We start from the raw sequence: 13,884 nt of genomic DNA on the forward strand, positions 1-13,884 counted from the left end.
TCCCGAAGTACAGGCAGTAGTCACTACCGATGCATGTCTGACGGAGTGGGGAGCTCACCAGCTCCACCACACAGCTCAGGGTCTCTGGTCTCCCTCAGTGGCCAAGAACCACATCAACCTGCTAGAACTTCTGGCAGTATTCAGAGCGCTTCAAGCGTTCGAGCCCCACCTACTAAACCTGTCAGTGCAAATCCGGACGGACAGCACAACAGCCATGTTCTACCTGAACAAGCAAGGAGGGACTCGTTCGCCAAATCTGTCCAAGCTTGCCCAAAAAATCTGGATATGGGCACTCAGATGGAACATCTTCCTGTGATCACAACATGTTCCAGGGGAGCTCAATTCCCTAGCGGATGCTATGAGCAGAGACTCCCTCCCAGAGGAACACGAATGGGTTCTACACAGAGAGGTCGTGGAAGATATCTTCTCTCAGTGGGGTTTCCCCACTATAGACTTATTCGCCACAAGCGACAACAGACAATGCCCAGGATTTGCATCCAGGTTCCCCCAACCAGACTCCCAGGGGAACGGCCTGTGGATGAACTGGTCAGGGATGTTTGCGTATGCTTTTCCACCAACTCCTCATCAGGAAGGTGGTGAACAAGATGAACAGAGTCGATGACGCTCGTCCTAGTTGCTCCCATGTGGGCAAGACAACCGTGGTTCCCACACCTACGCAGGATGGCGGTGTGCCAGCCCATCAAACTTCCAGCCTGGTACAACCTACTGTCCCAGCACCAAGGTTAAACAGTGCATCAGCAACCCAACTCGATGAACCTGGCAGCATGGCTCCTGAGGTCATAGAGTTTGGACATCTCAATTTACCACAGAGGTGTATGGACATCCTAAAGGAATCTAGGAAACCAAACACAAGGCACTGTTACTTTGACAAGTGGAAGAGATTCGTTATCTGGTGCCAGAGTAGACAAATCAACCCAGTTGATTGTAGTCCTTCCACTATTGTTACATACATGCTCCACCTGCTAGATGCAGGATTGGTTTTTAACTCGCTGAAAGTACACCTGGCAGCCCTGTCGGCATACACCACTTCCCATAACAAGGTCTCGTGGTGGAAAGTACCAGTAGTTAAAGCCTTCATGGAAGGAGTAAAGAGACTTCACCCTCCTATTTCAAACCCACCACCAGGGTGGGACCTTAATGTGGTGCTATCTAAGCTCATGGTCCCCCCCTTTCGAGCCCATGCATAAAAGCAGTCTCAAACACCTGACTTCTAAAACGGCCTTCTTAGTAGCTATTACTTCTACAAGAAGGGTCAGTGAAATTCAGGCTCTGTCAGTGCAGGATCCCTTCTTTACTGTCCATAAAGACAAACTGGTTTTACGCACACACCCTAGGTTCTCACCTAAGTTTATATCTAAATTCCACGTAAACCAGTCCATCGAGCTTCCGGCTTTCTTCCAGGACCCTCAAAGCTCGGCCGAGGTGAAACTACACACCCTAGATGTGCGTAGGGCGGTCCTCTACTATGTAAATAAAACCAGACCGCTAAGGAAAACAGATCAACTGTTTGTCTCCGTAGCTACCGGCAGAGAGGGGGATCGCGTCTCTAAAGGTGCCTTCTCGAAGTGGATTATTAACCGTATCCAGCTGTGTTACTCACTCTCTGAAAGAACTCTGCCTTTCACGCCAAGAGCCCACTCTACTAGAGGCATTGGGGCCACTCTGGCTTTCATTGCAAATGTACCCCTTGACACCATTTGCAAAGCAGCTATTTGGAGCTCTATTCACACTTTTACTCAGCATTACTGCATTGACACCCATTCCAAGGCAGATACACAAGTGGGACAAGCGGTTCCTTATTGCACTTATTTGCTCATGACCCTTCTCACATCCCACCTCCTTCTTCAGGTACTGCTCGCTAATCTATGCACAGCATGTGATCTAAGCAGATTCCACAAGCCTCAGAAGGGATACATTACTCACCGTAATCGTATTTCTGATGCTTGTATCTGCTTAGATTCACATGCGACCCACCCTTCCTCCCCTCTGAGAGAAGGCGCATGGTTGCTTGTAGTCTTACCTTTCTATCTATCTGCTTGGATTATCTGTACTCACGCTACCTCATGTCAGAAAAAATACAATCTGAGGATCCTAGACACATGAGGGATCTTGGGTACAGTGGACGTCACACTAGGGATAGTATTACCGGCACGCCCTGTGTCGACGCCCATTTTCGAGTTTCGAAAAACAAACTGTAATACTCCGCAGCTTCCACTAGATGTCTGCCTATCCGCCTTTGAACTGTGTTCTGCATAGAAGTTAGGCCTCAGCCTACAACTCGTATCCTGCTAGTGCCTGTTCCATTGCCTTATAATGCATCACGTTTGATAGCTATTGCAGCACTTTGCCCCTTGCCCTGAACTGTATCACGTTTGCCAGCGATAGTACAGTCTATACCCTGCATCTTGCCAATGTTTGCTCTACTGCATGTTTGATAGCAACACCACAGCCTATAATTTGCATCCTGCCTGTGTTCCGCGCCCTGGCCCTGAATTGATTTGTAGCACGTTTTACAGTTGCACCACAGCTTATAACTTGCATCTGGCCAGTGTTTTGCGCCCCTGCGCTGAATTGCATTCCATTGTCAGTTGTGCTTTAGCCTACAACCTGCTCCCAATGTTTGCTCTATTGCATGTTTGACAGCAGTTCCACAGCCTATAACCTACTCTCAGCCCATCCATTGTTTCTCGCCCCTGACCTGCATCTCCTATCCCCTCTTTGCCACCATTACCAATGCATGTCTTCTCTGCCATATTGTGATCTTGCTCGACTACTATTACGGTTGATTTAAGAGCACACAATAACTGAGTCAACCTTGGTATACTACCCAAGTTCACTGCCACCATTTCACATGAACCAATTCTTTTCAAAGTGATGTGTTCACATAGCCTCAGCATGCTCACTAAAGCCAACAGACAACGTATTTGCCTCTCACTGCTTATTTTGAGTATCACACTTTGCCTGGTCAGACGCGCCACACAAACCCCAGGGGGTCCCACCCGTAACCATACACATCCTACCTAACAACATGACAAGCATACAGCCTCTAGCTATGGACAGCTTCACATACCAAATCCCGAGCAACCCTTGCTCAACGGAATCTAGGAACATTCGACTTGGAGCCAGACTAGCCAAAATCTACAAGCTGCCCAGAAGACTGCTACCTGTTTTTATAGGAAAAAGGCGCTCTAAAACTCTGCCAACTCTGACTATACTAGCAAATAATGACCCCCCTAAGCCAAAAAACTGCACGCCCCAGCATCCAAAACCCATTGATCAACGAACTACTCACTTACCTAACACAGCTTTCTTCAGTCCGCCCATCAAAGGAGCTTTAATAAATTCCAGATCTCTAGTAGCTCATGCCATGGAGATAGCGGATCTGATCCTGAGGGATAACCTAGACTTCCTCGCTATTACTGAGACCTGGTTACACGCCGCAGCTGGCCCCATGCTGATGCTAGCGGTCCCAGATGACACCATCTTGAGACAAGACAGACAAGGAACTAGAGGAGGAGGTATTGCAATTATTTGCAAATGTAGTCTTGCTATGAGACTAACCCCCTGCCCCCTACGATATCAAATCGTGTGAAGCATTGTCAGCTAAAATACCTCTAAATAACTCTCAAACCCTTAATTAACACTTACCCCCCCCCCCCCGGTCCCCATTGGGACAGTTGAGGACGACCTCAACATGATGTTGGCTAACAACCTTAAAATCTCATCACAAGTATTACTATTGGGTGACCTTAATCTAGGTTTTAATGACCCTGCAGACCTGCCTGCCCTGGCAATAGCTAATACACTAAGAGAACTAGGCTTCACCCAAAGAAGTACCTCTCCTACCCATAACAAAGGTAGAACCCTATACTGTCTAGCAGACTACAACTTCTACGCCAACATCCTCTCCACCTCACCACTAGCTTGGACCAACCACTACCATCTCTCATTCACTCTTTCCACCAATAGACCTCTGCCTACTCCTCCCATTACGGCTCCACCCACGCTCACCAGAAATAAAAAGAGCATCAAATTGGATAGTCTTATCCCTGCTGTACTCCCCACCCTTAATGCACTTCCGGCTAGCTCTGATCCAGAGAGCCTGGTTGATGCGTACAATAAAATTCTGGCCACATCCTTAGACCAGATTGCCTCCCTTAAACTTAGACCCAGCAAACCAAAAAAACATCTGAACAAATGGTACACACGCTTCCTAAAAAACCTCAGGCAACAAAAAAGAAATTGTCATCTGAAGCTAATAAACTAAAGCTTACTAAACTCTTCTCCCTCTACAAAAAAGAAATCTGCCTCGCTAAACGAGCCTCCTATGACACACGGATCTCCCAAGCTAATACCAACATGAAAGAATTATTTACCATTCTCCAAGAATTAAAGACCCCTATCGCTATACCAGACACCTGTAATAAAGATTAAAAAATGGTGCTCAGACATCCAACAGGCACTGGCCAATTAAGTATCTATCCTACAAAATAAAATATCACAAAAAACGGACTCTTTAAAGAACCCACCACCTCACAAAATAACTGGGAACACAACCGAGACCCAAACTACCCAATTTAATTTCACCAAAGTAACCATCATCGAGGTGGAAAGAATCATCCTATCCCTCAAACCATCCAATTGTCAGGTCGATCTATGCCCGGCGCAACTTATCAAGGATGCGGCTCGAGATCTATCGCCATTCATAACTAAGCTCATTAACGCTTCATTCACCACTGGTACCATACCTACCAACCTCAAACAATAGATCCCTCAATACCCACTAATTACAGGCCTATTGCAACAGTCCCCTTTCTCCTAAAAATACTAGATAAGGTGGCCTACACGCAAATACAAAAATACTTAGAACTACACCACTTACTAGGATCCATACAATCAGGCTTCCACCCTCAACATGGAACGGAGACTGCCCTCATTGATCTCAAGACCCAAGTCGACGAGCTCAGAGACGGTGGCAAATCGGTCTTGCTCCGCCTCCTGGACCTCTCAGCTGTGTTTGATCTGGTGGATCATACAATACTATGTAACCATCTCGACACAGCAGCACACTTCTCTAAGGGCGCTGCAACCTGGATTAGATCGTTCCTTAGTGGCAGAACCATAAAGGGTCTTCTCGCCCTCTGCAGCTGCAGACCCCATTCCCATCTCCTGTGGTGTTCCACAGAGATCCTGTGTTTCGCCCACTCTGTACAACATTTTCACCAAGCCCCTTTTCGATGATCTGGACCATCTCGGTATCACCTACACTAACCATGCAGATGATACCCAGATCCTCCTCCCACTTTCAGGAGATTACGACAAGGATTTGGCCTTGGTGAACAGAACGTACATCATCCAGGCATGGATGGCCACACACGGTCTATGCCTGAATGATGATAAAACAGAACTCATCATCCTGGGCACATGCACAAACTTAAAAAAATTGGGACCTGATTACTCTTCATTTATTATCGACGGCAACTGTATTACGGTAGCTCAGGAGGTAAAAACTTTAGGTTTCTATCTTGACTCCACACTTTCATTTGCCAAGCAAGTTAACACACTAGCGTTCTCCACGGCCTATACGTGTAAACTTATAAGAACAGGAAAGCCATTTCTCTCCAATAACAGCTGTACCATCCTGGCCAGAGCACTAATCCTGTCCCGTCTGGATTACTGCAATGCACTGTACGTAGGCTCCAACAAAGCCATCCTCAAAAAAATTAAAACCCTACAAAACAATGCCCTTAGAGCGGCACTAGGCGTTTCTAAAAGAAACCATATCTTGGAGAGTAGATGACAGAATAATTGGCTCCAAACCAAAGACAAAAGTCTCCTATTGTACCATGTCAACTGCACTGTATTCAAAACTGATCATCCCAATCTGTTACTACTATCTGCTACCCTCAACATACAACATCTATAAATACCTGTAAACCCCGCCATTGTAAGATATGTATCCCACGCTCATGTTTCCCACAGGGATAACCATATTTCTGTACATAATGATTGTAATATCTGTATATAATAAGTAATATCTTCCATGTTCTGTAATTTGTGTCATACTGGTGACTTCCTGTAACTGAGCCTTGCATTATCTTGTATCTGCTGCGCCCTGTTACCTTCGGGTCTGGCGCGCATTATAAATAATAAACAAACAAATATAGCGACCATGCAATTCTGACTGCCTGCTTTTCTAACATGTCTTGTAACGCGAGTACTAAGGACGAGGTGGGAGAAGTGCAGGTGAACAATTGTCTGCATAGGTTGAGTTGGCCAGATACGAATTTAGATATTACTACATACGTGGATAACGGGTTTGATCTCTAAGGTTTAATTAAATATGGCAGATGAGTTGGTGGAATGGATTGCCTCGATCACCAACATTTCTGTTAGCCAGAAACTTTAGCACAGTAAAGATACCGTATGATGGTGTCATTAGAGACAGAAAGAGTGCTTTGCACCAGGCAATTAGGAGAACTAATTGCTCTACATTGGACCTCTGGGAAAGATTAAGGGAGGTGAAACATTTGAAAAATGCCTATCGAAATTGGATGGAAAGTTATAGTTTATCCAGTAGAAGGAATACTTGGCAAGTATTGTATATGATAATTAAGGGGGACAGAAAATGTTTCTGGGACATCTTTAACAAAAAGGCCAAGTCATCGGGTAACATGCTCGCTTGCGGCATCAGTAGTGAGGTTTGCATGTATTACCTAGGTAAGAAATGTAAGGAAACTGCCCCTATAAAGACAATGCCCAGCTCAGTGATGGAATTAGAATTTAGGAAGGACGATCTTGTAGAGATCATACATGGCCTTAAATCATCTGGAGCACCAAACCCGAATGGGGTGTCGAATATGGTAATGCGGGCGAACCCAGAAAAGTGAGCGAGCTTCTTAGAGCAGGTATTCCGGTTGGTAATATAAAGCAACTGCACCCTGTGCTCCTGGAAGCAGTCACAGATTATCCTGGACCATAAAAAGGGGAGTAGAGAAGACCCTACTAACTACAGGCTGCTGTCACTCCTTGATGTTGCGATTCAAATCTTTGCACACTGGTCCTACAAAATATCAATACGTGGATTGAGGACAATCAAATTCTAAGTTACTGTCATAGAGGGTTTAGAAAAGGCATGTCAACGACGAGTAACATCTGGTTGCTGAATAATCTGAGCGGGCACGAGCAAAATCTGTGCCCTGCCACTCCCCCTCTCCCCCCGTACGTGCAGTTGATTCTGCCTTTGCATTTGATGCTATGATGCCAAAGCACTTGATACGTGCCTGCCGATTATTACATGAGAATAACGTGGTCGGGGTGGAGTACTTGTCTATTGAAATCGCAAAGGTGTGACAGGACTTTGAACAGAAAATCTCCTTGAAAGAGCTATGATAATAATGTACATAAGGAACTAAACAGTGTAGCTGAAGATATGTATGTATGTGAGGTGCTATTTTATGTGGATTCGAAGTATATTGCATGATTTTATGTAGTCTGTAAAAATGTCTGTCAATGTCTTGTTTGTTCCTTTTTTTAAAAGTTTGTTTTTCTTGTTAATTTGCTTTGAGATATGTGAAAAGTTTGTTTGAACTATGTTACATTAAATTAAACATACTATTGCTGGGTTAGTATTTCTCATATTCATCCTCTGCCAAATGTGTGCTACCTGGGACAGTACTCCTTAGGGGCAATCCAATACCACATACCTTAAGTAAGGCAAAAACGGTTGTAATGCAGGGGTGATTTCGCGTGAAGTCACTCTGGCCTCAAGAAATAAGTCGGTGATCCAAAATAAATGGAGAACAACAATGTTGAGAGGCCCTGAAGTCACCCTAGAACCTTCCCCTCTCCAAAATTGGAATTCTGTCTTAATAATTTAACTATGAAACCCTTCCTCACCAGGACTTTGGTTGTCAAACCTTGGTCTGGATCGCCTGTTTGGGTCCGCTAGCCTCAAGCGACTGAAGGTTGTCTCCTCTGCAGTTACTACAAAACTCTGGTAATACCTTACTTTTCATAACCACCACATCCTTACAGGTGTTGTCCCCTTGCACTCAATGAAGAAACATTTGAAACCATCTGAAACTAATCAAAAGTCAAAGCATCGCAAAATAGCATGAAATGGGCACCAGTCTGTCACTGCATGCTAGTACTCTCACTGGAGTGGTGCCTACAATAGAGGCAATGTCTTAACCGTGTAGCTTTCCGTTCCTCATACAATGCAAGTTACCAAACTGGACGTGCATGATTACCCCAAGTGCTAATACATTTCTCTGAGCAGGTTTGGACTGTGTTTAAAAGAAAGGCTCGGGTGCACACCGACAAAGGGAGTCCATAATTGTAAATGTAATTTGCATGTAACTGCATTTCATTCCTTGCACATGCATATACATTATAGCAAAGACCTCAATTGTAAACCGTTGCCCTTTGGGTTTACACACTGATTTATGCTAGCTCTTTTTTCTCCTATAGTGCAGCGCACCATAAAATAACGTCTGAGACCGAAACTCCACGCTGCACTCTTCGCACTTGGGCTTCTACAACGTCCCTTCAGTAGTCATCTCTGCTAATTATTGAACAATACCTTTATTACATGAAATGCAGTGCTTCTTTTCTTATGTCTGTTCAGACCGCGAAAGGCCATTCCACCTACAGCGCTTCAAAGCAATAACAAATGGCAAATATCAAGTAACCTGACATTAAATACTGAATAATTGTATTTAACTGGGAAATTGCACCTTATACTGGTCGATTAGGGGTTTTGTGATTTTTAAGGACTTCAATCTGATTTTTAATACTTTAAAGCACACTTGTGTTAACCAAACTTCAGTGTCCTAAAAGCTAAAGCATTTTGTGCACACCTTAAGAATTTTGTGCTATGAATTTTAATTATCAGCCCTGCAGGTAAGCGGCGCAAATTCCACTTTTGCTCCCGTAAAACAGGCAAATGCTCACCCAAAAATAAAATGGGGAGTACAAATGCAACAAAAAATAGGAAACGGATATATAGGATCCTGCAACTGCTTACACCCACACTACTCTATGGATACATTCCAAGCCATGGTATCAGCATAGCAGTGCCACAGGAAGGCGCACTACTACTATTACTGCCTGATGTGAATATGAACCAAACTATGAATGCATACATTTGAATTTGCATGAATTGCCAGGTGCAAAGAAGTATGAATTACAAAATTATCAGTTTTATAGTTGCTTTATTTTTTTGGTTCACTGTAAAAATACTCCTGCTGGGAAAGAGATTTTCATTTTTACTCCCAACTTCAAAAAACGGGACTAAACTACTTCCACTGCAAAATCTTATCTGGAGCTCTGGTTGTACATACCTGTAATGTAGACTTTGCTATGTATGCTGATGTATGTGTGAACTCACTTTTAAACCCCTTCCTGAAAATCTAGCCCTGCTGCTCACCATGTTATTGAGACACGGAATTACTCGGTGGAAACCCTGCGCTGCACTATTGATGAATCTTCCCAAGCCATGACCAGAGAAAATCCTTCTGATGGGCGTCAAGGCTTCCATAAAGATCTCAATGTCATCGCCATAGTCCATTAAATGGATTAGTTTTGTCACTGCGTCTGACTTGGCAGATAACACTCAGCCAAATCAGAGATGATTCCAGAGAGCAACTAACACCCAGTTGCTCTCTGGCATCTCTGATTTGGCTAAATCAGGCATCAAATTGGATGCCTAAGTGATGTCCCTTGGTGCTTAGCCCTGTCGAATCTGCATGGCCAATAGATCCTACTCTTGTCCTATAATTCAGGGTCATGCTAATGCTCTTAAAGAAAGTTTCCAGTGTGTCAGGCCATTAACTTTGTCAATGCCTCTGTGGCTCACAACCAGTTGCCATCCTAGATTGTGGCCATGAACGTGGCTTTTCTAATTGCCATGACTTCGGCCCTTTGCTGCAACCGTGCATTCCTCATATTCTACATATAGGACACAGCTTATTACGAAAAGATTGATGCTAATTTTAATTTGTGCAATCTTCCCATTTTAGGTCCAGAGTGAGAGACTGAAGGGACTCTGCACGACATGAGCATTGATCTATCAATCTGTTGCGAGCACCTAGACATCTGGTCCTTCTCCCACCTGTGCTAAACAAAGGAGGTGATTGATGGCTGTCTGGTTTGGAATTAATCCTAACCTCTGGCATTGCTCTGGGCAACCCTCCAGACCATAGTTCTTCAGCCTGCCAAGCCATTACAGATGGGGAAAGACTGTATGCAAATCAGGCTTGGTCCTACCCCAAAAGGGGAGTCCTGCTCGAACTGCTAAGTCCCATCCTTTCTGCACCTGTCACATTTGATGGCCTCAACCCAGGTACATGGCTTCGAAGGTGATTATTGGTAGCTGGATAGTTAAATATATCCTGGAAAGCTATTCCATCACGAGGATTCCCCCACTTGAGGGACTTCACAATCTTTATCCATGCACGCCCCTCTGAAGGAATACATGCAAACCAGGGCTGCTACTCATGCTTTGTGTAAGCACCACTCCTTTGTACCATTTCCAAAGTGAACACCGATAATTTAAGGGTGTTCTTCAAAACGGTTTTGGTTAATCCTATTCGCTCCTCCATTATGCGGAATATCCTAGGTCCCTCTTCCTTCTTCCAGTTTTAGGATGTTTTTCAATCTCCCACTTGGATGTAGGAGTAAGAAAGTAACTCACTGTAGTCCCTTATGTATTCCTAGTCCATAGCTCCCTTCCTTTTCCTCCAGAGGTTCCTACCTATATTATGTTCCACTTGCCTAGTACTATTATGACCGGTGGTTTGTGTCGACACTGGTATTTTCACCCATGCGTGCCACCACATCTGTTTGATTTATAAAGATGCTGCTTCACACCGTACTAAGTTCTTGTGCACAGCGATTACATCCCACAAGCATGGGGGGGAAAGGGGACCATGGACAAGGAGTACGGTAGAGATTATAGGGTGGAAATTGCTTTAAACCCACAATACCACTTACATAGGAAAAAAATGTCAAGAATGATGCATTTATTTGCGCAAGTAGGTGTGCTTTAGGCCACATCAGGTTTCCACTGTTTTGGGATTTTGTTGGGGAAAATGTTTATTTTGCCAGAAACTATTAGATGTATTCATAAAGAGTGTCAGCATGCAGAGATGCTTGTTGGCTTTAGGATAATCGAGACAAATTAGATTAACTAAATTGGATCAGATTCGTTCTGAGTAGTGGGTTTCTGTGGTGGTTGTGGTATTTTATATTTCTGTTAGTGTGACCCTTGTGTTTGCTTTCAGAATGGGGCAGATATAAATGCAAGGGACATGCTGAAGATGACAGCTTTGCACTGGGCAACAGAGCACAACCATCGTGACGTTGTGGAGATGCTTATAAAGTACGGAGCAGATGTGCATGCCTGCAGCAAGTTCGACAAGACTGCGTTCGACATAGCATTGGACAAGAACAACCCAGACCTCCTTATAGTACTGCAGGTAAGTAGTTATCAGCTGAAGCACTCGGTCCGTTTTCACTGCTTTAGGAATTGTTCAAATGTGTAACACACATGTATCTATCAGTCCAGAATGTAGCAAAGTATTTTGGGTTGAGAATATTTTTTTTAACTTCTCTTCAGAGCTTTTTGTATTTGCATCAAGCCAGCCAGCATCTGGTGAACTGAACTGAGCCATGTTTGGAACTGTCCATTCTGTTTCAGACAGTATATTTATTGAATAAGCCTTTACGTCTGAAATCTTAACTTAAGGGGTAGGTTATGAAAATCCTCTAGTATAGTATTGTCCTCTATCGGAAGCACTGTTGCCTCTCGTACATGCTTATGCAGCGCTCAGCCTTTTGCTTGATGTGGGTAGAGGAGGAACAGTTGCGGTTACAATTTTTACAGAGAATGCCACTGACGGTTTTACCGTATTACTAGTAAAGACGCGCACTTGCATAGATCATATATAAACAGTAATGGCATTTAGATCATAAAGTCACAGCAGGCAAAAGACTGTGGGAAGGAAAAGGATGGTTGTACACACTTGAGAAGTTTTAGACGTTCTAGTAATACTTTTTAAGGCTTCTAATGCTTTGCATATCCATTCCCTAACTAGCAACCAAGTCAGTGTAAGAGTGGATACAAGTATTATGTAGCGGCAGGAAAGGCAAAGTTCCTCAGGATACTTTTTAGTCACTAGGATTAAAATGCTTAGTAAGATAACACAAGTTATAGTGACCATGCAAGGGACACCCTAATGTAAACAAGCTGTATAGCCTGACCCAGAGGTATGGGTGGACACCCAAACACCTTGTAACTCACTACAGTCACACTGGAGTGACTCTTCTGCTTAAGTTAAGTTCTATCTTTAGCCCCAAAGTACTTCAGGTTGGAAGAAGCAAACGTAGCTGGATTCTCTCCTGTGCAGCAGCGACAGACCCGGTCTCCTGATTCCTCGGTCTGGTGATGAAAGGAAGGACTCTAAATGGGGTGTCACAGCAGCAGTCGTGAGAGAGGACCTTTGGTATGGATTTATTCAGTCTCCTTGGTCTGTCTGTAGTTTTGGCGCCTTTTCAGCTCTAACAAAGGACTGTTATCGCCCGATCAATCTTTGATTCTGAAGTCCTGCACTCTGGTGAGGGGGACTTAGATGAGTATCGTGTGTCTAGGTGGTCCAACTGGAGCTCACCAAGTTGAAGGCACCCACTCCCTGACACAATATCCAAAAATCAGAATGGACACACCCCAGTAGGGAATGAGACCAGGAGATAGATTGCAAGTAGAAGAAAATGTATGAGATGTTGTGCATGCCCGAGTACTCTGCTGCCCAGAGAGCGCTCTGCCAACAGCTACACGGGCAGCGCATTAAAGAGGCACCAAGCGTCATGAGTGACATCACATTAGAAATGCACAATTCCGCAACGCAATTGGGTCGAGTCGTCAATGCCGTATAGATCCATAAGTGTCGAACACATGAGATTGGTGGGTGCTTCGGCATCACTCAAGCAGCACGTGGGTCAGCTGGGGTCATCTTTGTGAGGTGACGGTCAGGCCAGAAAAAATGACACTTTCCCTGACTGATCTTGTAATAACATCATTTGAGAGCATGAGAAAAATGACACTCGTAAAGTCAGGTAGGAATGTGAGTGCTTCTCAGAGTTCATAGACCAGTTCTAGGCAGGCATTGTACCCTCTGCACCCCGGTACCCATAAACTCAGAATCTCCGACCCAGGTGCCCACCTTAGAGGTTTTGATCTAGCTGATGCCTCATGATACGAATAGACAAGTGTTCGGATTAGAAAGAATATGAATGTCTAGGGTCTTCCCCCTTCGGGGGTATTTTCATTTGGCCACTACAGGGGGGTCAGATGTGTATCTGTATCAAAGAGCAGGGGGACTTGGGCCTCGTAGCGTACAGCTTGGCAGGATGGGGGGTCAAATGAGACACAAGCAGGTTAGTGGAGATGGATGAGCACTCGGGCGGAGGCCTGTTCTGGTCTCGCACAGTGCAATGAGCTCATCTGTTCTGGGATGACACTAAAGGTTGCAACAATTAATAGCTGAACCTCTGTGAGAACAGGGTTTGTGCGAAGCTGGCAGGAGGCAGTGGGGTGGGGTGGGGGCCTAGGCTGGTGGTGTGAACCACCTGGCAGAGGGAGAGACACGCTTGTAGAGATCTTTTTAGGGCCTAGTAAAAGATGGTGTCAGGCGAACTACCTGAATTTGAGTCTTTCCTCGTTAGTAAGGCCTAATTACCTGGTTTCCTTGTTGGTAATTAATAGGTTATTAACACAGATTACAGTTGGGGGGGGGGGGGGGTGGGGACATCTTCCCCCCTTCAGCACAAGTGAGATCCGTGTTGCAGGAGTGGTGAGCGGGG

General features: G+C 44.7%; 1 protein-coding gene across 3 annotated transcripts in view; it reads left to right on the forward strand.

Moving 5' to 3' along the window:
* The window catches only part of GABPB2 (GA binding protein transcription factor subunit beta 2), a 515,551-nt gene that overhangs the window by 230,953 nt on the left and 270,714 nt on the right, over positions 1-13,884 (forward strand). For all 3 annotated transcript variants that reach the window (XM_069649775.1, XM_069649777.1, XM_069649776.1), the window contains one exon: positions 11,307-11,501. In XM_069649775.1, coding sequence (XP_069505876.1) covers positions 11,307-11,501 — 195 coding nt within the window. The remainder of the gene's footprint in view (positions 1-11,306; positions 11,502-13,884) is intronic.

Source organism: Ambystoma mexicanum, chromosome 1p (assembly GCF_040938575.1).
Source record: "Ambystoma mexicanum isolate Mex_15411 chromosome 1p, UKY_AmexF1_1, whole genome shotgun sequence".
Classification (NCBI taxonomy): domain Eukaryota; kingdom Metazoa; phylum Chordata; class Amphibia; order Caudata; family Ambystomatidae; genus Ambystoma; species Ambystoma mexicanum.